The sequence below is a fragment of the Pseudophryne corroboree genome, chromosome 7 (assembly GCF_028390025.1).
Source record: "Pseudophryne corroboree isolate aPseCor3 chromosome 7, aPseCor3.hap2, whole genome shotgun sequence".
Taxonomy (NCBI): domain Eukaryota; kingdom Metazoa; phylum Chordata; class Amphibia; order Anura; family Myobatrachidae; genus Pseudophryne; species Pseudophryne corroboree.
Genome location: NC_086450.1, coordinates 387028239 through 387053158, shown reverse-complemented (window position 1 = coordinate 387053158; position 24920 = coordinate 387028239). Strand labels below are relative to the sequence as shown.

General features: G+C 45.8%; 1 protein-coding gene across 6 annotated transcripts in view; it reads left to right on the top strand.

The window, feature by feature from the left end:
* The window catches only part of INTS1 (integrator complex subunit 1), a 324003-nt gene that overhangs the window by 268370 nt on the left and 30713 nt on the right, over window positions 1-24920 (top strand). For all 6 annotated transcript variants that reach the window (XM_063934591.1, XM_063934592.1, XM_063934589.1 and 3 more), the window contains 4 exons: window positions 1796-1988; window positions 12425-12552; window positions 23866-23978; window positions 24570-24683. In XM_063934591.1, coding sequence (XP_063790661.1) covers window positions 1796-1988; window positions 12425-12552; window positions 23866-23978; window positions 24570-24683 — 548 coding nt within the window. The remainder of the gene's footprint in view (window positions 1-1795; window positions 1989-12424; window positions 12553-23865; window positions 23979-24569; window positions 24684-24920) is intronic.

Genomic DNA, 24920 nt, shown 5'->3' with positions numbered 1-24920 from the left:
CTCGAGACTTACTCTGCCACTGCGATCAGTTCAGTCAGTTTCGTTCCTGGTTTGACGTCACAAACACACCCAGCGTTCACCCAGACACTCCCCCGTTTCTTCAGACACTCCCGCCTTTTTCCCAGAAACGGCAGCGTTTTTTCGCACACACCCATAAAACGGACAGTTTCCGCCCAGATACACCCACTTCCTGTCAATCACACTACGATCACCAGAACGAAGAAAAAACCTCGTAATGCCGTGAGTAAAATACCAAACTTAATAGCAAATTTACTTGGCACAGTCGCACTGCGGACATTGCGCATGCGCATTAGCGACTAATCGCTCCATTGCGGAAAAAAAATAACGAGCGATCAACTCGGAATGACCACCATTGTCTGACCAAACCTGGTAAGATGCATGAGATCTGTCGCAGGCGCGTCAGCAACAGATATACAGAGGACGACAGTCTCGCTCGTCACTTGAGAACATGCAGCAAGAGTAGCACAGACTGGCTCTGCCAGAACAGTGGCACAAATGGCAGATGAGGGTGACAGGCGAATAGATTATCTATGCCCAAACACCATTAGGGCAACTTAGTCTTACATTTAATACAATTTAAACAAGTTAATGTTAAAAGAAGTTAATGAAGACATACCACCAGATTAAGCTCTGGATATGCACCTTTTAACAGGGATGACCGTTAAGAGACTCCAATATTGTGTGTTGGCTTCCCTCTTCAAGGCCTTGGCACATGAGTGACCCTTGCCTTACCAGTTGCTGACGTGACTTTTACACTTATGGGAGGGAGAGTATTAACCAGCTGCATCTCTGGTGTGTAGAGGTGTCGTTCCCCCCCCCCCCCCTCCTCCTCTCCCAGTGAAGACCCATGTATGTGCCCCTTCTCCATCCTACAGTGCAGAGTACTGACTGAATTACCTACAACGCTGCTGTGATTGCTCTATGGAAAATTTTCAAAATGTGGTTGTTCATAAATTATAGAAATTTTGCACTCTACTCAACTTGTTTGAATGCCTATTTCTTATTATTATTATTATTATTATTATTATTATTAATAATAATAATAATAAATAGGACAATAGATTTTTAAGTTAGGATCTGGGAAAAGTTACAAGATTGTACTATTACCACAGTTGTTCACTGGAGTTATGTCGGCAAGTTTTTACATTACATAGTCATTCCAGTACATGATGGTCCTCCATTGTTGTAGCTTTTCCATAGACCAGTATAACATTACTGTTGAGTGCTGAGGATAATTTAATTCTCCAAGCCAGTTATTTTTCTGGAGAGTGTTAGAAGAATGGTTAATATTTTGGGAACTTAAGGAAACAAACCAAGGAACTAGGCCAAGCCCCTAGGAGGACATTCACTTTAGACTTAACACCTGTGACTCAGGAAATACACAAATTATAAATTGGTTGATCTAACATTTGGGCTTAGATCACATTATTTCACTGCTCCTTCTGATTATCACTGTGTTTATTGTTCTGAGGACTGTGGGTGTCACACAAAACAATGCATTTTGTTCCTGACGCCAAATCCATTTCTTATAAGGTTGTATTTGTATACTGTATGTCAGAGGTTCCAAAACTCTGTCCTCAAGGCACCTTAACGGCCCAGGTTTTGAGAATAACCAATCTTGGACACAGGTGACTTAATTTGTACCAATTCATTTGATTTAACCATCTGTGCTCAGCCATGGATATCCTTAAAACCTGGGTTGTTGGAGTGCTTGGAGGACCGAGTTTGGAAACCTCTGCTGTATGTGCTTATTTAAAATACTTTTCCATTTTAGACACTTGCCAATGATTGCAGTTCTGCTGCAGGGTCGGGTGCACTTGAATTTCCATGAGTTTCGGCAGCAGAACCATCTAATGTTCTTCACTCACATCTTGGGCATCCTGGAACTTCTACAGCCCCAGGTGTTCCACAGTGAGCATCAGGAAGCCTTGTGGGACTGTCTTATTTCCTTCATCAAACTTCTACAGGTTGGCCAGTCCATCTATTTCTCATCTGTGTTTTTTTCCCAAGACTTCTGCATACATTTTGCAGACTGTGGAAACCGTTCATGGTCCATGACTGAAATAAATAGATTCTCAGATCCATATTCTCATAAGCAGAGGGGGGAAGTGAAATAATGGGGCAGATGTATTAACCTGGAGAAGGCATAAGGAAGTGATAAACCAGTGATATGTGCAAGGTGATAAAGGCACCAGCCAATCAGCTCCAATATGTAAATTAACAGTTAGGATCTGATTGGCTGGTGCCTTTATCACCTTGCACATATCACTGGTTTATCACTTCCTTATGCCTTCTCCAGGTTAATACATCTGCCCCAATGTTCTCTATCTGCAGTAGGAGGCCGCAGATGGTGCTTTTGTTTTACATCTACTAGACTTGGCATTGGAAAGAATAATTACTTTCTATAAAACTTCTGCTCATGGGGGTGGGGGAGAGGGGGCGGTAGCCTTACAGTTTAGTGATAGTTTAGTGTCTTTCCACCTCCTCATCCACCCACTTCCATCTCACGTGTCCTTCACATCCTCACTGCTGTCCCCATCCTCATGCACATGTCAGGTTGACCTCTGGCTGCCAAGTGTACAGCTTCAGGCCTGTTCAGTGTTTGAAGATGGCAGCTACTATGTAGAGAGGCACTATGGAACAATTTATTTTAGTTGTGTATTTTGGGAGTTACTCATTTCACCCAGATGCTAAAATAGAAAATATTATTTTGTGTGGGGGGGTTTCCATTAGAATGTTGTATGTATAGGTCGGGTATGCGTGACCAATGTCGGTGTCCCGGCCTGGAAATGGTGGGGGGGGGGGCAAGTGCAACAAGCCCCTTGCGGGCTCACTGCGCTCGACAGGCAGCGAGCTCAGTGGCTCACTGTGCTCGCCACAGGTTCTATTCCTTTTCTATGCTTGTCGAGTGGGAATAGTCCCTGTTGGTTGGCATGGTGACCGGCGGGATTGGGAACAGGGGGGATACAGGGGTCAGTATAACTGTATCCCGTATGCATATGGTATTTTTACTCGTGAATATGAAAGGTCATCTTGTTTTTTACTCTGTGACTGATGACTTGGTACCTTGTTACACTGTTCTCCAGCCTAATGCTGATTTTTGTGTTAAAAATGATGTGTAGTGTCTTACATGTTCATCTCCTCATAATGTGTATTATAAGAGAAAAGGATGTAACAATATGTCCAAACCAAGGGGTATATTGACTAGTGTTGGTTTATAGAAGAGATGTTGCCCATAGCAACCAATCAGATTCTACTTATCATTTATATAGCACCTTCTGGAAGATATTTGCTAGAATCCGATTAGTTGCACCCGCACTTTAGTAAATATACCCCCTAGTGTCAGATGAACATTTTTTACAAATGTTTGATATGAAGTGTCAGGGTTATACAGTATAAATAACCGGAAGAAAATAATCCCAAAATCCACATTTCTCATACGTCCTAGAGGATGCTGGAAACACCATTAGAACCATGGGGTATAGACGGGATCCGCAGGAGACATGGGCACTTTAAGACTTTAAAAGGGTGTAAACTGGCTCCTCCCTCTATGCCCCTCCTCCAGACTCCAGTTTTAGAATGGTGCCCAGGCACACTGGATGCACTCTGAGGAGCTCTACTGAGTTTATCTGAAAAAGATTTTTGTTAGGTTTTTTATTTTCAGGGAGACTGCTGGCAACAGTCTCCCTGCTTTGTGGGACTAAGGGGAGAGAAGTATGACCTACTTCCAGTGAATTCAAAGGCTCTGCTTCTGGCTACAGGACACCATTTGCTCCTGAGGGTTTGATCGCTAGGTACGCCTAGATGCTCGTTCCCAGAGCCGGCCGTCACCTCCCTTACAGAGCCAGAAGTCAGAAGACAGGTGAGTAGAAGAAGATCAAGAAGACTTCAGTGACGGCATTCTGAGGTACCGCACAGCGATCGCACACTGCGCGCCATGCTCCCACACACACAACAGCACTACAGGGTGCAGTGCGCGGGGGGAGCGCCCTGGGCAGCAGAAAAGCCTCAAAATTAAACTGGTAAGAGGGGACATAAGTGCCTAGGCACTGTCCTAACCCCCGCCAGTATAAATATATATTTCAAAAAAGCGGGACTGAAGCGCGCCATTAAGGGGGCGGAGCTTCGTCCTCACAGCTCACACAACTCAGCGCCATTTTCCTCTACACAGGCTGCAGAGACGCTGGTCCTTCCTCACACTTCTGAATAAGTATCAGTAGAAATATTGGTGCAATATATGTTTAATATAAAAGCGCTGCAGGTCTGGGGCATTCTTTAGTGTTTCAGAACCGGTAATTATGCGCTGGGTTGTGAGCTGGCAAACTCCCTCTGTGTCTCTCTGACAGACTTTACTGTGGGTCTGTCCCCTATATGCCCGGTGTGTCTGTGGGTGTTTGGTACACGTGTCTCGGCATGTCTGAGGCTGAAGGCTCTTCCCAGGAGGAGACTGTATTAGGGACACAAACGGCTGGGGGAGGGACCCTGTCGGCACCGCCGACGCCTGATTGGGTAAATGTGTTGAACGCCTTGAATGCTAATGTGGCTCTTATTAGTAACAGTGATCGCGCAGAGCGAAAATATTTGTGGGTCCCAGGGACCCCTCACTTGAAAAAATTGGGGTCCTATTCCACTATTTCTGGGTCCCGTCACATATTATGGGGGCATGAGGGCAGAAAACAGATGGGACAGTGCTGGGCGACAAGGAGAGTTTTAGGGGCAAGTAGTGCTGGGGGTAGGGGCTGATACCAGTTGGGGCAGTGCAGCGGCGAGGGGTTAGGGGCAGGCAATAAAGGGGGTTGTGATGGAGGTAGGGAGGGGGTAAAGGTAGATAGCAGTCGGGCCAGTACTCAGTGCAAGAGGAGGTTAGGGGCAAAATGTGCTGGGGGTAAGGGTAGAAAGCAGTTTGGGCAGTACTCGTGGGTAAGGAGGTGATTAACAGGGGATATGGCCACTGAGGAATGACCAGGTGCTGCGTTACACCCTGTGAGTCAGAGTCCTGTGTGCAACTCATCCAGTACCATTCCTCAGGACTCTGACTCACAGCATGTCCTGCAGGACCCAGTCTGTTGTCCTCTAATTATTGTAGAGCTATAAATAAATGATAATAATGCAATGGCCAGCATGCCGACAGTAAAAGGCTTTCTCTATTCTAACATCCAGAATTACCTAAGGTACTATCTATAGAAAAACCCCACAAAGTACTGTAGGTGTGATGCGGTGAAGATGTCGGAATCCCGACACCCGTTAGAATTTGGAGGCTGGAACTCTACAGGGGCAGGAGACCAACGCTGGAATCCTGACCTTAATCACAGCCTGTGGGTTAGGTTTAGGAAAAGGAAGGGGGGATTAGGGTCAGGCAGTAAAGGGGGAGGTTAGGCTGTGGGAACAGATTGTTAGCGTGAGGGGGTAGGGAGCAGGGGGAAATACTCATCCCTGTTGGGATTTTATACATCGAGATAGTGGCATTTGTAGCATGAATGCCGGGATCCCATGTGCTGGCATTACAGACTAATTGCCTGAGAGAGCCACAGGTTGCCTCCTGCTGTACAGGACAGAGAGGAAGAGAACAGAGCAGCATTGAAAAGGGACCAGGGACAGCTGTATGCATGTATGTGTGCCCCGTGGTCACATGAATGGGTGACAGTGTCGCCATACCCCCTGTTACCAGGCCCTTCTGTTCACGTTGCAGTGGTGAGATAGACACACTACACCGCGCTACAGAATCGGTTGATGCTAAATTCAAGTGGCCTAAGAGACCTTTTACGTCAGGGAGAGGAGCCACGACACAAGGGGGAGGAGCTAGGCCAGCGGGATAGTTCCTCTACTATCCACGCCACCAACTATTACCTTTAGTAATCAGGTGGCGAGCGAAGCAAGCCCGCAAGGGTACTTTTCGGGTACCCTGTTCAGCCGTAGCTCCTCCCCCTGGTGATGTCTCCTCCCCTAGTGACATCAGAAGATCCCTTCTCCCACTCTGATTTAGAACCAAACCTACAGAATCCGCACAGCGCACCACAAATACCGCTCCCCGCCTGCTGTCAGCTACTGCAGGGTCAACTAACGGTTGGTTCTAAATCTGAGTGGGAGAAGAGACCTTCTGATGTCACTAGGGGAGGAGACACATCACCAGGGGGAGGAGCTACGGCTGAACAGGGTACCCGAAATGTACCCTCGCAGGCTCTGTGGCGAGCGATTGTTGGTGGCGTGGATAGTAGAGGAACTATCCCGGTGTGCTAGCTCCTCCCCCTTGTGTCGTGGCTCCTCCCCTGACGTAAAAGGTCCCTTAGGCCACTTGCATCTAGCATTTACTGTCAACCAACGGCCTGGACCAATCCAGGTTCCCACCCTGATATGATACACACATGATCACGCAGCCTGTATATGGCAGAGGCAGATACATACAGCACAGTGTTTGCCAATATCTGCTCATGCGGACCTGCGTGCAGCTCTGAACCAGCCAGCTGCCCATGCTGATGCCAGTCAGCGCCCAGCCAGAATCAGACCACCCAACTGCCAGGGCCCGTACTCACCAGTGCACGTCTTCCAGGACGTAGACCACGCGGTGCAGCCGCTACACTCTCCCCCACGGTGTGCACAGCAGCATGTCATTACGCCTGCTGGACTCAGCCCCGCCGGCAGCCGGAGCAGTGGAATGGTCTCAGGAGCTGGGCACATCCCCGCACACACGCTCATCACCCCGGCCACAGCAACCCGGAGCAGTAGACGGCGGGTGGAGCGCAGGGCTGGACCAGAATGAGGAGCGTGTGTGCGGGGATGTGCTATTGGTTTCACACACACGGGCCCGCCCCCTCATCTTCGTTACAATAAGGACGGATGGGGCATGTTGCCGGCGGTGCGTGACAGGGAGGACGGCTACTGAGGAATAAGCAGGTCCTGCAGGACGCGCTGTGAGTCCTGTGCACGCCTCAGCCAATAGCATTTCAGTATTGGTTGAGGCGCACACAGGACTCTGCATCATAGCGCGTCCTGCAGGACCCGCTCATATTTAAAAAGTGAGTCCCTCTTCTTCTGTAGCGCGTAAAAACGCGCTATAACGCGTATTTTGCGATCACTGAGTAAGAGGCTAGATAAGTCTGAGTCTCAGACCCAGGCATGGAAGAAATCTGTAGAAGATATGTTATTGCAAAGTCAGGGCCCTTCAGGGTCACAGAAACGTACGCTGGCCTAATTGACAGACACTGATACCGACACGGATTCTGATTCCAGTGTCGACTATAGCGATTCCAGATTAGATCCAAAATTGGCAAAGAGCATTCAGTACATGATTGTGGCGGATAAAGAGGTACTACATATCACTGAGGACCCGGCTGTCCCTGATAAAAGGGTCTGTATGTATAAGGAAAGGAAACCTGAGGTACCGTTTCCTCCCTCTCATGAACTGAACACGCTATTAGAAAAACCCTGGGAAGCTCCAGACAAAAAGTTTCAGATTCCCAAAAGAATTACGGTAGCTTATCCGTTTCCCTCAGCGGATAAGGAAAAGTGGGAGTCACCCCCCACCGTGGACAAGGCCCTGTCACGTTTGTCTAAAAAGGTGGCTCCCCCGTCACCTGACACGGCGGCCCTTAAGGATCCTGCGGATCGTAAACAGGAAACTACGTTAAAGTCCATTTATGCGACCACAGGTACGCTACTCAGACCTGTTATTGCGTCTGCATGGGTAAGTAGTGCTATCGAAAAGTGGGCAGAAAACTTGTCTTCTGAAATAGATACCCTAGATAAGGATAGCGTCCTCTTGACGCTGGGTTATATCAAATACGCTGCAGCATACCTTAAGGAAGCTGCGAGAGACATTGGTCTTTTGGGATCTAAGGCCAATGCCATGGCAGTCTCAGCTAGACGAGCGTTGTGGATACACCAATGGAATGCTGATGCTGATTCCAAGAAAAGTATGGAATCTCTACCGTACAAAGGTAAGGCCTTATTTGGTGACTGCCTTGATGATTTGGTGTCTACAGCTACCGCGGGTAAGTCATCCTTTTTACCTTATGTTCCTCCACAACAAAAGAAAACGCATCACTATCAGATGCAGTCCTTTCGGCCCAATAAATACAGAAAGGGCCGAGGTTCTTCCTTCCTTGCTAGTAGAGGAAGGGGAAGAGGTAAACGGTCGCCAGCCTTGTCAGGCTCCCAGGAGCAGAAGTCCTCCCAGGCTTCTGCCAGTTCCACCGCATGACGTTGGGGCTCTTATGCGGGAGTCCGCACCGGTGGGGGCACGTCTCAAACTCTTCTGTCAGTTTTGGGTTCGTTCGGACCTTTACCCATGGGTTTTACAAATAGTATCCCAAGGGTACAAGCTGGAGTTTCAAGACGTTCCCCCTCGCCGTTTTTTCAAATCGGCCTTACCAGCGTCTCTTCCGGATAGGAAGGTAGTTTGCGATGCAATACAAAAGTTGTGTCAAAATCATCGTTAGGGTTCCCCAGTCACAACAGGGAGAAGGTTTTTATTCGAGCCTTTTTGTGGTACCGAAGCCGGATGGCTTGGTCAGACCAATCCTAAACCTAAATTCCCTAAATTTCTACCTAAAGAAATTCAAATTCAAGATGGAGTCTCTCCGAGCAGTGATCTCCAGTTTGGAGGAAGGGGATTTTATGGTGTCGGTGGACATAAAGGATGCCTACTTACATGTTACCATTTATCCTCCACATCAGGCTTACCTGAGGTTTGCAATTCAGGATTGTCATTACCAATTTCAAACGTTGCCGTTTGGTCTATCCACGGCTCCGAGGATTTTCACCAAAGTGATGGCGGAGATGATGGTTCTCCTTCGCAAGCAAGGAGTCACAATTATCCCATACTTGAACGATCTCCTGATAAAGGCGAGATCCAGGGACCAGTTGGTGCGAAACGTTGCACTCTCCTTGACAGTCCTTCAACAACATGGTTGGCTCCTAAACTTGCCAAAATCCCAGTTGATTCCGACGACGCGGTTGTCGTTTTTGGGAATGATATTGGACACAAAACTACAGAGAGTCTTTCTTCCAGTGGAAAAGGCTCTGGAACTTCAGAGTCTGGTCAAACAAATTCTGAAAGCAGCAAGAGTGTCAATCCATCAATGCATTCGGTTGCTGGGGAAGATGGTTGCAGCCTACGAGGTCATTCAGTTTGGCAGATTCCATGCCAGAGTGTTCCAGTGGGACCTGTTAGACAAGTGGTCCGGGTCCCACCTACACATGCACCGGAGGGTAATCCTGTCTTCCAACACCAGGATATCACTCCTGTGGTGGCTGCACAGCTCTCACCTCCTAGAGGGGCGCAGGTTCGGGATACAAGACTGGATCCTAGTGACCACGAATGCAAGCCTCCGAGGTTGGGGAGCAGTCACAATGGAAAAAAAAAACTTCCAAGGAAGATGGTCAAGTCAGGAAACTTGTCTCCACATAAATGTTCTGGAGTTAAGGGCCATTTACAAAGGCCTTCTGCAAGCAGAACATCTTCTTCGAGATCTGCCTGTACTGATCCAGTCGGACAATGTAACAGCAGTAGCGTACATAGGAGGTCATTCCGAGTTGTTCGCTCGCAAGGCGATTTTAGCAGAGTTGCTCACGCTAAGCCGCCGCCTACTGGGAGTGAATCTTAGCATCTTAAAATTGCGAACGACGTATTCGCAATTTTGCGATTACAAACTTCTTAGCAGTTTCAGAGTAGCTTCAGACTTACTCGGCATCTGCGATCAGTTCAGTGCTTGTCGTTCCTGGTTTGACGTCACAAACACACCCAGCGTTCGCCCAGACACTCCCCCGTTTCTCCAGCCACTCCTGCGTTTTTTCCCACACGCCCATAAAACGGCCTGTTTCCGCCAAGAAACACCCATTTCCTGTCAATCACACTACGATCGCCTGAGCAAAGAAAAAGCCGTGAGTAAAAATCCTAACTTCATAGCAAATTTACTTGGCGCAGTCGCAGTGCGGACATTGCGCATGCGCACTAAGCGGAAAATCGCTGCGATGCGATGAAATTTACCGAGCGAACAACTCGGAATGAGGGCCATAAACCGTCAGGGCGGAACGAAACACAGAGCGGCAATGGCAGAAGCCACAAGGATTTTCCGCTGGGCGAAAAAGCATACAAGCGCTCTGTCAGCGATCTTCATTCCAGGAGTGGACAACTGGGAAGCAGACTTCCTCAGCAGACACGATCTCCATCCAGTAGAGTGGGGCCTCCACCAAGAAGTCTTCGATGAGGTGACAGGTCGTTGGGGAGTTCCTCAAGTAGACATGATGGCTTCTCGTCTCAACAAGAAGCTTCAGAGATATTGTTCCAGGTCAAAGGACCCTCAAGCAATTGCAGTGGATGCACTGGGGACACCGTGGGTGTTTCAGTCGGTGTATGTATTCCCTCCACTTCCTCTCATTCCAAAAGTTCTAAAGATCATAAGAAGAATAAAGATCCGGGCGATCCTCATTGTCCCAGACTGGCCAAGGAGGGCTTGGTATCCAGGTCTTCAGGAATTACTCATGGGAGATCCCTGGCCTCTTCCTCTGCGCGAGGACCTGTTACAACAGGGGCCGTGCGTGTATCAGGACTTACCGCGGCTACGTTTGACGGCGTGGCAGTTGAGCGCAAAATCCTAGCCCGTATGGGTATTCCCAGTGAAGTAATTCCCACACATATTCAGGCCAGAAAAGGGGTTACGTCTAAACATTACCACCGTATTTGGAGAAAATATGTTTCTTGGTGTGAATCCATGGGGGCTCCTATGGTGGAGTTTCGACTGGGACGTTTTCTCCATTTTCTACAAGCAGGGGTGGATGCGGGCCTAAAATTGGGCTCAATTAAGGTACAGATTTCAGCCTTATCGGTTTTCTTTCTGAAACAATTGGCCTCCCTTCCAGAAGTTCAGACTTTCGTGAAAGGCGTGTTGCACATCCAACCTCTATTTGTGCCCCCAGTGGCACCATGGGACCTTAATGTGGTGTTGTAGTTCCTTCAATCACATTGGTTTGAACCTTTACGGAAGGTGCATTTGAAATTCCTCACTTGGAAAGTGGTCATCCTGTTGACCTTGGCATCTGCAAGGCGGGTGTCTGAGTTAGCGGCCTTGTCTCACAAGAGCTGTTATTTGATCTTCCATGAAGATAGAGCTGAATTGAGGACACGTCAACAATTTCTACCGAAGGTGGTTTCCTCTTTCCACATGAACCAACCTATTGTGGTGCCTGTGGCTACTGACGCCTTCGCTGAGTCATAATCTCTGGATGTTGTCAGAGCTTTGAAGATTTATGTCGCCAGAACGGCTCAGCTTAGAAAAACAGAGGCTCTGTTTGTCCTGTATGCTCCCAACAAGGTTGGGTGTCCTGCTTCCAAGCAGACCATTACACGCTGGATCTGCAACACGATTCAGCAGGCTCATTCCACGGCTGGATTGCCGTTACCGGAATCGGAGAAGGCCCATTCCACTAGAAAGGTGGGCTCATCCTGGGTGGCTGCCTGGGGGGTCTCTGCATTGCAACTTTGCCAAGCAGCTACTTGGTCGGGGTCAAACACATTTGCAAAGTTCTACAAGTTTGACACCTTGGTCGATGAGGACCTTAAGTTCGGTCAATCGGTGCTGCAGAGTCATCCGCACTCTCCCGCCCGCCTTAGAGCTTTGGTATAACCCCATGGTTCTAATGGTGACCCCAGCATCCTCTAGGACGTATGAAATAATAGGATTTTAATACCTACCGGTAAATCCTTTTCTCTTAGTCCGTAGAGGATGCCGGGCGCCCGTCCCAGTGCGTACTGTATCTGCAGTTATTAGTTGTGGTTACACACATGTTGTGTTACGTTATTGTCAGCATGTTGCTGCAATTGTACATGCCGTTGGCTTGTGTGCTGTTGAATGCCACGTTCTGCGGCATGCTTGAGGTATGAGCTGGTATGAATCTCACCTTAGTTTAACAATAAATACTTTCCTCGAAATGTCCGTCTCCCTGGGCACAGTTCCTGTAACTGGAGTCTGGAGGAGGAGCATAGAGGGAGGAGCCAGTTCACACTCTTTCAAAGTCTTAAAGTGCCCATGTCTCCTGCGGATCCCGTCTATACCCCATGGTTCTAATGGTGACCCCAGCATCCTCTACGGACTAAGAGAAAAGGATTTACCGGTAGGTATTAAAATCCTGTTTTTACTATATTTTTCTTATGTGGTTTTACTTATTTATTTATTTATATTCATTGCACCATCATTCTTACCATATTAAATGTTGACCCCTTGATTTACCCGTCTTTAGAATGTAATTCTTGTATTTTTAGATTATCCCCTCCCCTAAAAATGTGACCTTTAGCCAATCAGGAGCTGCCAGTACTAGTTTATTCTATGTCTGCCATGTAAGCTACACTTCTAATATTTATGTGGACTGCAGCAAACCCTCCTTCCTAATCTCTGACTCTTGCATTTAGAATTACAGGAAATACTCCAGGCAGCTGGGTGGCTTCATCAGTAAGTTTGTACAGTTCATCCACAAGTACATAACATGTGATGCTCAGGCAGCTGTGTCCTTCCTGCAGAAACACTCTGATCCCCTACAGTAAGTGATTTAAATAATAAATACCTCCAGTGTCTTGGCTGCATATATTAATAACGCATTCTCTTCACTGCAAGCGATGTCTGTCAAAGAGCGTGTTGGTACTGTCAAGTGCTCTGCAATGTCAGTGGATCCTTGAAACTTACAATGTATTTTCATTTTGCATTAATGCTTTTGGATTCACTTTCTTGTGTAACACTTTACTGCGTGACTTTGTTCAAGGGGAACAAGTTTTCCACCATACCTGCCATTGACGGGAGATTCTCACTAGGGACCTCAACAATTGCTCAGTGTAATTGATGACCTCTGTGGTCAGCTGACATAGTGCAGAGCAGTAGGAACTGCTACAAGGCGGTAGTAATGCCAGCTGGACGGGATGGGAGCCTACATAAAGGCAGACATTTCTCCGGCTGGGTCCCGAGTTTATCCACAGGATAACAATGGGATATGATGGAGCGATAGCGGATTGGCACCAAACGATCGCAAGCTTTCAGTCCTCCCAGGATGCAACAGGCCCGTCCATATATCCCCGCCCACTGGCTCAGGCATATCAGTTTTTTGTTTGGTGCGGCAGGAGCCGGACCATGGTCAGAGGGCTGCTGTTTTTGGCAACCCTAAGCTTTCTTATTTAATTTTTTATAGTCTTACTATGTTTTTGAGTGATCTTTCCTAACAGCGTCTTAGCATATTGGAAAGAGTCGCTCCAACAACTCTCCGCCGGGTCGCAACAACGCTTACCCACGGGCGTCTGTGTCGGATATACTAGCAGGTCCAGCAGACGTGACCAGGCTGTGGCCGGAGCATGGGGAGAAGGTAAGTCATCGGTTACGCTTACAAGGGGAATACGGACACAGCCGCACTGTTTTGGGAGGAGACTACCAAACAGTAGCTGGCGCGCCGCCACCACTGGTGCTCCAGCGCTAGGCCTTAGGGAGCATAAGGCACCAGGAATAGTATGAGACTACGACCCCTAGGGTTGATGTCAGCGGTGTGGAGTCAGACGCTCTCCTGGTCGCCCCTCCCCCCAGTTCATGACCAATTTCCGTCGGTCTCCCGCCATGAACTGTTGCCTCATTTCCGTCTCAGACGCTACCATGAGGGGTCTCGGTCGCAGCATAGGCTGCTGCGTCTGTGTTCATTTAAAAGATACCGCGAGGAGACCCGGTCGCAGTACAGGCGTCTGTCTGACCGAAGCGTCTGTGTGCACAGTGCGTCTGTGTTCACCTAAAGTACCCGGAACGACAGTGTACACAAGTAGCGTCTGGATCCACTCAGCGTTCGCTAACGTATTGATCGATCTTGGAAGTGAGGTGAGTCTCCCTGTATCCACTCTACTGAGTACGGGTTATGCAGCACTAAATTTCTATCTACTTTTGTTAGTATGAATAGTTAAGTTTAGTGCCCATTGCATATGAGTTTGTAGTTTATAATATGCTCATATGACTAATATATAACATGTGACTGACTGCTAGTGTGATTGCTGACTTTATATATACAGGTTGAGTATCCCATATCCAAATATTCCGAAATACGGACTTTTTTGAGTGAGATAGTGAAACCTTTGTTTTCTGATGGCTCAATGTACACAAATTTTGTTTAATACACAAAGTTATTAAAAATATTGTATTAAATGACCTTCAGGCTGTGTGTATAAGGTGTACATGAAAGAATTGTGTGAATGTAAACACACTTTATTTAATGCACATAGTTATAAAAAATATTGGCTAAAATTGGCTAAAATGACCTTCAGGCTGTGTGTATATGTAACATAAATGCATTCTGTGCTTAGACTAAGGTCCCATCACCTTGATATCTCATTATGGTATGCAATTATTCCAAAATACGGAAAAATTCCATATCCAAAATATCTCTGGTCCCAAGCATTTTGGATAAGGGATACTCAACCTGTATTTGTCAATGGTTTCTCCTGAGCCTCAATGCTGGTGCATGGGTAGGGTCAGATTGATATCACTTTAAAGGGTAAAGTGATTACAGTCACAAATTGTGTAGTCCACTGTGGAAGTGCTGATTATTTATCATGTTTGTCCTGCAAAACGGTATTATCCTCTCAGGATCTGGTACAGGATGGTTTATGTGCAAATTGTTTTGCTTTTCAGCAGATTACAAGGCAGATCCCTGTTCAGCGTCAGGTAGATCCGCCTTGGGCAATGTTTGCACAGACCTTGTCCAGTATAGCTGAACGGGTAATTCCTACAGCTTCAATACCAGGAGTAGGGTACACTATTAACCCATACATGCAACTCCCTTCGTACGGTATATCCCCAACAGCTTCTTCAGTGAAACAAGCTGATAAACCGAGTGTAAATAAATCATCAAATTCACAGGCTACACAGGATGATACATCAGATGATTATAGCTCTATCTACTCTGCTTCAGCATACGAAGAACAGGTAGAGGGTATCAGCTCAGTGGATGTAGCTGAATTAATTAGAGCAATGAAGGCTATTCTGTCCTTAGAGGATTCAGCAGGGCCGGTGTTAAAAACTAAGGCACCTGTGTTTAAACGTCCCAAAACAGTTAGGATAGAGTTTCCAGGATCAGATCAGCTGACTGAAATCATGGAAGAAGCTTGGTCTAAACCCAATAAAAAATACAGAATTCCCAGAAAATGGGATTCAAATTATCCTTTTCCAACTGGGGACTGTTTAAAAAGAGAAGTGCCTCCTGAAGTAGATACGCATGTCATTAAATTAATGTGAAAATCTATATTGCCTTTGCCGTCAACGTCATTAGATGATGTCACTGACAGGAGAGTGGATGGGTTTTTGAAAAAAATATTTTCTCTGTCAGGGGCAGTCATAAGGCCAGCTATGGCTTCAGCTTGGATGGCAAAAGCAGTAGCTGAATGGGCTGAGGTACTGGAAGATGGGCTTTCAGCACCTTCTAGGGAGCAAGAATCCCATATAGCTCACATGAAACAGGCTGCAGTATTCTTGGAAGAAGCAGCAATAGATATGGGTACGATTGCTTCTAAAGCATCAGCCTTAACAGTAGGTGCTCGTTTAGCAGTTTGGTTACGTACATGGAAAGCTGATTCAGAATCAAAAAAGGTTCTGGAATCTTTGCCTTTTGCTGGGAATATTCTGTCTGGTAAGGAATTGACAGATATTCTGGAATCAGAAGCAGAATCCAAGAAAGTCATGTTTCCTGCCACATATAATCCCAGGCCTAAGGGTCCGGTTTTTCTGCCATTTCGGTCGCAAGGAAAAGCAAAAGGAAAAAGTCAACGTAAGCAGCCCCAATACAATAAGTTTGGTAAGGCAAAGAAGCATTGGGCCAGCAGAGGGCCAGCTTCCAAACCAGAAGATAAGCCATCAGCCTGATGGTGTGGGCTTCCGCCTGGGGGACTCCGGGGTAGGGGGCCGACTTCGTCATTTTGCACAGATATGGCAGCAGTCTACAACAGATGCCTGGGTGCAAGAAGCGGTATCTCTGGGTTATGTTTTCCCTTTCAAGAAGCAGCCTCCTCGAAGGTTCTTCTGCACCAGCCCATCTCGGGTAGAGGTGAAGGCCAGAGCCCTGCGAGAAGCAGTTCAGAAATTGCTTCAGTCAGGAGTAATTATTCCAGTACCCCCTGCGCAGTGGGGACGGGGTTTTTACTCCAACCTGTTTTTGGTTCAGAAGCCAAATGGGTTGTTTCGGCCCATTCTCAATCTCAAAATGCTAAACAAATACATTTGGGTACCGCGGTTTCACATGGAGAAGTTACGCTCCATAGTTTTGGCCATGGAACCAGGGGATTATATTGTATCCCTGGATATACAGGATGCTTACCTACATGTTCCTATAGCACTGTCTCATCAGTGTTATCTCAGGTTCGCCATCCTTCAGCAGCATTTTCAGTTCCAGGCTTTACCCTTTGGGTTAGCCACAGCCCGCAGAGTATTTACCAAAATTATGGTGGTTATGGCATCTTATCTCCGCAAGCAGGGGATAAGAATTTTTCCATACCTCGACGACCTTTTAATCCTGGCACAATCCCAGGAATTGCTCCTGGGCCATCTCCAACAGACAATAGCTTGTCTACAGGAGCACGGATGGCTCATACATTGGGCAAAGTCATCTCTGATTCCGTCACAACGGATGATTCACTTGGGTGTGTATTGGATTCAAGTCTGCAGAGAATATTTTTACCTCTGAACAAGATATCCAAGGTGCAGTTAAGGACTCAGGAGTTGTTACACAGTCAAACAATATCAATTCATGCAGCAATGCGAATGGTGGGTTTGATGGTGTCAACATTCGATATGGTGGAGTATGCACAATTCCACTCAAGACCTCTGCAGCGTCTGATTCTGGCCAGATGGAATGGAGTACATCAGACAATAAACAAACAGATCATAGTACTTTCATAAAAGGTAAGAAAGTTATTAGCCTGGTGGCTACAGACATCCCATCTAGACAAGGGGAGACCCTTTTGGATATGAAATTGGGAGATCCTGACAACAGATGCCAGTCTTCAGGGCTGGGGAGAAGTGTCCGTAAAATTATGGTTCCAGGGACAATGGACAAAAGAAGAAAGTTGCCTGTCAATAAACCTGTTGGAACTTCGGGCCATATACATGGCACTGATTCAGGCAAAGGACACTCTGCAAGGAAAACCAGTCCAGATCCGCTCGGACAATGCAACAGCAGTAGCGTACCTCAACCATCAGGGAGGAACTCGCATCCAAAAAGCAATGAAGGAGGTAAGTCACATACTAAAGTAGGCAGAACTCCATCTTCCAGCATTGTCCGCAGTGTTCGTTCCAGGAGTCCTAAACTGGGAAGCGGACTTTCTCAGTTGACACACCGTTCAAGCAAGCGAATGGGCTCTACATCCGGAAGTATTTCAGACTCTGGTAGACAAGTGGGGTTTGCCAGAGATAGATCTCGTGGCGTCCCGTCTGAACAACAAAGTGCCAGCATACGGGTCAAGAACAAAGGATCCCGGAGCGATCTTTGTAGACGCCTTGTCCGTGAAATGGGACTTTCGTCTGGCATATCTGTTTCCTCCGATCATCCTGCTACCCAGGGTGGTGAGGAAAATAAAACAAGCAAAGGGTGCCGTGATTCTAATAGCTCTGGCTTGGCCCAGAAGGCATTGGTACATAGATCTGCAGAGGATGTCGATGGATGTGCCAAGTCTACTCCCTCAACGTCCAGATCTACTGATGCAGGGTCCTTGTTATCACAGGCATCTGGATCGACTGTCATTGACGGTGTGGCTCTTGAAACCTCTATTCTGAAGTCAAGAGGATTCTCACAACAGGTAATTCAAACTATGCTCAGAGCAAGGAAACCCTCCTCAGCTCGAATTTATCACCGAATATGGCATGCCTATATTCATTGGTGCAGTAATAGAAATATAGACCCAAAATCTTTCCAAGTTTCCAGGGTCTTAGAATTCCTTCAAGCAGGAATGGATAAGGGTTTGAAGGTGGCTTCCTTGAGAGTGCAAGTATCAGCATTAACTGTATGGTTCCAAAGGAAAATTGCCAAGTTACAGGATGTGCATACTTTATTCCAGGGAATGCTGCGCATTCTACCGCCTTTTGTTCCTCCTACAGTGCCGTGGGACTTAAGTTTAGTTCTCAAAGCTCTTCAAGTTGCTCCGTTTGAACCACTTAATAAAGTGGATCTTAACTGGTTGACAGCTAAAGTTCTATTTCTACTGACTATGGCATCAGCTAGAAGAGTGTCAGATTTAGGAGCGCTGTCTTGTCATTCTCCTTTTTTGATTTTTTTATCCAGATAAAGCAGTTCTCAGAACTAGGTCTGGGTATCTTCCGAATGTGGTATCTAAATTCCACCTTAATGAAGAAATTGTAGTCCCGGCTTATCAGGTATCGGGACTTTCTGCTGGAGAAGCGTCGCTGGACGTAGTCCGGGTATTAAGGATCTACGTGGATCGTACCAGTGCCAGCAGAAAGACAGATTCTCTCTTCATTCTCTACGGATTTCATAAGAGAGGATGGCCTGCTACTAATGAGATGCTAGCAAGATGGCTTCGAATGACGATTTCAGAAGCTTATTCTCGAGCTGATCTCCCTGTTCTGGCTAATGTCTCTGCTCATACACGTAAGGTAGGTCCTTCATGGGCAGCACAACATGGTGCTTCAGCAGAACAGATATGTAAGGCAGCCACATGGTCTTCTATTAACACATTCATTAGACATTATGCCTTGGATACTTTTGCCTCTCATGACGCTGAATTCGGGCGTAAGGTTCTCCTGTCCAACCAGGAGCGTCCCCACCACTAAATTGCTTTGGGAAATCCCATTGTTATCCTGTGGATAACCTATGGACCCAGCCGGAGAAATATACGCTATGGTAAGAACTTACCGTTGATAACGGTATTTCTCCTATAACATAAGGGTACACAATTGCGCCTAAATATGTGGTGGTAATGGTTGTAATACTAAATGACAAGTATACACTGTATATATGAAGAATTAGTGTATTTATTCTAAAACAAAATGACAGAAAGAGAATAAATGGAAAAAGATGTGAAAAAATAGAAAATTAATACATTAATGAAAGAGTGTATATATATATATATGTGTATATGAAAGAATTCTATACATATGTATACTTTGGTCCGCAGTCCAGTACAATAGAGTGTGGCGTCCCACCTCGTTTAATTGTGCTCAAACTTCTACCACAATGTGTGGAGGGGTATATACAACACAGTCCCAGAGGAGCTCGTTCAGTAATATATGGGGGTCACGGTCAAAGAGTCTGTTGCAGCAGCTTGATCCTGTCTTGAGAGGGAGGGGGGGTGAGGTGATCTTCTGACGGTGCTAGCAAATGAAGGGGTACCCCAGGTGGCTATGCGGGAGGGATGAGTTGCAGGAGATGGGTAATTATTGGCTCTGGACTCGCCGCTCTCTGACTCGGTCTGTGGCTGCGGAAGGTGCCCGTGTAGACAGGCGTCTGCCGCCGGCCAGATCCGAGGAGTGCGGTCGTGTCTCTGGGGGGGAAAGTGTCACTGACTTCGAGACCCGGAGCGGGACTGTCCGCAGTGCACCTCCCCACTTACAGAGCCCTTACCTTGTTCTTCTGTGCTCGATTCCCAACTTCCGCTGTCACCTTGCTTCCTTGTCAGTCTTGCAGCTTTTCGTCCGGTTTCACTTTCACTTTCCTGTACCTCGCGGTCACGTGACCTGTTCCTGTTCCTCAGCAGTCTTCAGCGCCGTGGGTGATGAATGTGTCCAGAAATAGAGAGCTCTGCTGTGTTGAATATGATTAAGGCAGTCTGTTTGAAACGGTGTCCTGTTAGCTCTCTCCTATGTCCACAGGTTCCACAGGAGTCCCACCCTGACACACCTGATTTGAGGATCTTTTTACTCACTAAACCTCTTCCTTCTTGTATGGAAGGGTGTGCATGTGTGTTCTTCTCGCCTGAATAGGGCTCTACATGATGCTCCTGCCTAATTTCTTTGGAATCCAACTGGTTTGCCTGAGCCAGTGGGTGGGAATATATGGATGGGCCCGTTGCATCCTGGGAGGACTGAAAGCTGGTGATCGTTTGGTGCCAATCCGCTATCGCTCCATCATATCCCATTGTTAACCTGTGGACATAGGAGAAATACCGTTATCAACGGTAAGTTCTTACCATAACGTATATTTTTGTGGGTTGGAACAATATTTACTCGCTGTCCCTTTCAATTCACTGTATCAAGTATCTTCTGGCATTACTGAGGCATGAGGCATTCTGGGCTCAATAGTGTATCCTCGTACTGCCAACATCTTTTTATCTATTTGTAAATTGATACAAATTTAGAAAATGTCTATAAATGTTACTTTCTTGTGACAACGTGGTGACTTTCTGTTTGGCACTCCCACACAACAGTAAAACGGGATATAGTTATGTGACCGGCTGTCGGGAGTCCACCGGTAACAATACCGACACCTCCATCCCGCCCCCATAAAATCCCATAGAGTGGGAATAGAACGTGCGGCGAGCGGGATTCTGGCCGCCTGCCAAAGAGCCCCAACCCAGTGAAACTATGTACTTTTGTAAATCATTGAAAATCCATAATACAGAATCATGATCATACTATGATAAGCATGTGACTTCTGATTTATACTGTATGTAGTTTGGTTCAGTAGACTTCTTGAGTAATAAGATTATGCCTGAAATTTTGGTTTTCTTTCACCCCTTTCCATTGTAGTACCTTTTTGCTTTTGCTCTTTTATGGTTTGTTTTTGCCTCTGTAAGTGTTGGACTATGTATATACGTTTTGTGATCATATTCTTTGGTCACTCTTCATGTTACAAAATTTTAAATAGGCCAAGTACCGTGTACTATGTATGTAAGTTTAACGTTGTTTGTTCTGTTATCCAATTTATGTATATTTATTCTGGAATTGGGCGACTTTTCTGTACTTGCCATTAGTGGTATGATATTTGTATTATGGGTATTCAGTTATATAACTCCATTTCTACTTTTTACAAGTACATGCTTGCTATTCTGCTGTGTGGGTGTGAGACACTATATATCTTCCTGTTGTATTGGACTGTGTGGCTATACTCTTTAGCAAGCACCACTTTTTTTTTTTTAAAGCTTTTATTAATTACATTTATTGGCCGTCCGGAAATCTTTGCACTTGCATATAACCTGGTGCTAAGTGGCGATGTGATCATGATTTACAGTAGCACTAGGATTTCATATTAATGTACAGTGTGATTGCCCTAACCAGTTCAATCACCTTAAGGTAGGTGTACCAAACCTAAAGGTTTGTATATATGCTGGTGCATATATACCATACCATATGTTGCAGCAGAACTTCCAAAATGACATATTATACCATGTGTTGCAGCAGAACTTCCAAAATGACATATTATAGAAGTAAAAAATCCCCCACCCACCAGGCAGAGAATCCGAGGTCCATATCATCACCATTCTGTTAATATTTAGAGGGTTCAATTGCTTTTACAAAATATTCCAGGGTGTAGTTCAAAATATGATGCAACTGTATTAACATGAACAGTTGCCATGGTAATATTTCTAACTTCTATGTATACTTATTCACCTATTATTGCCTGTTCTAGTTATTATAAGCTGAGATGTGTGTTACACCCAAAATGCACAAGGGTATACAAAACCAATATATAGTATACACAATACAAAACAGATACAGGAATCAGCAGCAGAAAGAAAAATAATAATGCCACTGTATAGGTCATTGGTACGGCCTCATCGAGAATACTGTGTTCAATTCTGGAGGCCATGTCCAACAACGGTGCATGGCCTACATTACAAAACATACCCAGAAAGGCTAAAAAATCTCAATATGTATACAGTGGGGCAAAAAAGTATTTGGACAGCCACCGATTGTGCAAGTTGAACCACTTAGAAAGATGAGAGAGGTCTGTAATTTCCATCATAGGTACACTTCATCTGTGAGAAACAGAATCTGGAAGAAAAAAAACAGGAAATCACACTGTATGATTTTTAAACAATTTACTTGTATATTCTTGTGGAAAATAAATATTTGGACACCTACCAAGCAACAAGATTTCTGGCTCTCACTGACCTGTTACTTGGTTATCTGTGTAAAACACACCTGTCCACACCCTCAAACAGTCAGACTGCTACCTCTCAGTCATGGCCAAGACCAGAGAGCTGTCTAAGGACACCAAGGACAAAACTGTAGAGCTGCACAAGGCTGGAATGAGCTACTCGACAATAGGCAAGCAGATTGGTGAGAAGAGATCAACTGTTGGCGCAATTATTAAAAAATTGAAGAAATACAAGATCACTGACAATCTCCCTCGACCTGGGGCTCCATGCAAGATCTCACCTCGTGGGGTATCAGTGATCTTGAAAACGGTGAGGAATCAGCCCAGAACTACACGGGGGGACCTGGTCAATGACCTCAAGAGAGCTGGGACCACAGTCACAAAGGTTACCATTAGTAACACAGTACGTTGTCATGGATTGAAATCCTGCAGCGCCTGAAAGGTCCCGCTGCTTAATCCAGCACGTATCCAGGCCCGTCTAAAGTTTGCCAGTGACCATCTGGATGATCCAGAGGATTGGGAGAATGTAATGTGGTCAGATGAGAGCAAAATCAAACTTTTTGTTATAAACTCCACTCGCCGTGTTTGGAGGGAGAAGAATGATGAATGGCATCCCAAGAACACCATACCCACTGTGAAGCATGGGGGTGGAAACATCATGCTTTGGGGCTGCTTTTCTGCAAAGGGGACAGGACGACTGATCCGTATTAAGGAGAGGATGAATTGGGCCATGTATCATGAGATTTTGGGCAAAAACCTCCTTCCCTCAGTTAGAGCATTCAAGATGGAACGTGGCTGGGTCTTCCAGCATGACAATGACCCCAAACACACCGCCCGGGCAACTAAGGAGTGGCTCCATAAGAAGCATTTCAAGGTCCTGGAGTGGCCTAGCCAGTCTCCAGACCTCAACCCAATAGAAAATCTGTGGAGGGAGTTGAAAGTCTGTGTTGCCCGGCGACAGCCCCAAAACATGACAGATCTAGAGAAGATCTGCATGGAAGAGTGGGCCAAAATACCTGCTACAGTGTGCAAACCTGGTCAAGAACTACAGGAAACGTTTGACCTCTGTAATTGCCAACCGAGGTTATATTACAAAGTATTGAGTTCAACTTTTTGATAGTCCAAATATTTATTTTCTGCAAGAATATACAAATAAATTGTTTAAAAATCATACAATGTGATTTCCTAGATTTTTTTTTTTTCCAGATTCTGTCTCTCACAGTTGAAGTGTACCTATGATGGAAATTACAGACCTTTCTCATCTTTTTAAGTGGGTCAACTTGCACAATCGGTGGCTGTACAAATACTTTTTTGCCCCACTGTAGTTTGGAGCAGAGAAGGGAAAGGGGGAACATGATAGAAACTTTCAAATATATCAAGTGTTTTAACAAAGTCCCGGAGAGAAACATACTTCAAATGAAGAGAAGCAATAGGACACAAGGACATGCACTGAGACTGGAGGGAGGGTAGGTTCAGGAGAAATTTGAGGAAACATTACTTCACAGAAAGGGTAGTGGACAAGTGGAATAGCCTCCCATCAGACGTGGTAGAGGCTAAGACAATAGAGCAATGTAAACATGCATGGGATTAGACATAAGGCTATCCTTACAATGAAATAAGGTTTGAGGTAAAAAATAAAAAAAAAGGGGGCAGACTAGATGGGCCAAGTGGCTCTAATCTGCCGTCAAATTCTATGTTTTTACCTGTACAAAACCACAGCCCCAGTGAGCAATTGCTATATGCGACTGTGTGGCTCTAGAAGGTGACAGCCTCCTCATTATCTTACAGCGGCTTATCATCCGAGAACAACGATCTGACAATGCTCAAGTCTCTCCTAGCTGGACTGAGTTTGCCCAGCAGAGGTGGGACATTGGAGAAGAGTGCCGATGAAGACAAGGAAGGTGTGTTATGGGATGATTATTTTTTGTGATTTGTCCTGTGCCTCACAATGATACGTGCATCATTCGCCTTCACTTCGTGCAGGGAGGGCAGCCATTGACAGCGACATCATGTTAGTTCTTGGCTCTGCCCACAAGATAGCTTCATCTGCTTTGCGTGATTGGCTACATCACATAAATTGGGAGCTTACCCGCCCATGAGTTGTAGGGTAAATCTCTTAATATTTATAATTTCTAAAAGTGAAAGGATATAATTGTTGTATATACAGTAGTGGCACTCATTGCTCTTCTGTTACATCCTGATCTCGACATCTGATTTCTGTGAAGCGTTCTATGTTCTGAATATTGTAACTCTGATAAATGAATAGACCAGACTATACTCGAAGATCTCTTCTTTTGTTCACTACTAAAACTCTGGTGAAGTTAAATAGAAAGCATTATCCACTATTCCTCTTCTGGCCATTTGTAAGATGCTGGGCGTCCATTTATTTCTAAAGACTTATGATGAAAGATCTCAGGGTAGGAAAAACAGTTCTATGTATTGGACAACTCTCTATTAGAGTTCTTTTTTTGTGGTTCCTTGTATTTTCACAGATGAGCCTTCTGCGGGTTCCCTTCCTCTGGTCAGTGTGTCTATGTTCACACCTCTTACTGCTGCTGAAATGGTTCCCTTTCTGAAAAGAATCTCCCGTAGTCAGACAGTGGAGGGTAAGTACCGGATTTTCTTTCTGCATTGCACAGCTCCCATGTATAGCTCCACCCAATACCTATAGGGGGTCATTCCGAGTTGTTCGCTCGTTGCCGATTTTCGCAACGGAGCGATTAAGGCAAAAATGCGCATGGTTCGCAGTGCGCATGCGGTTAGTATTTTAACACAAAATTTAGTAGATTTACTCACGTCCGAACGAAGAATTTTCATCGTTGAAGTGATCGGAGTGTGATTGA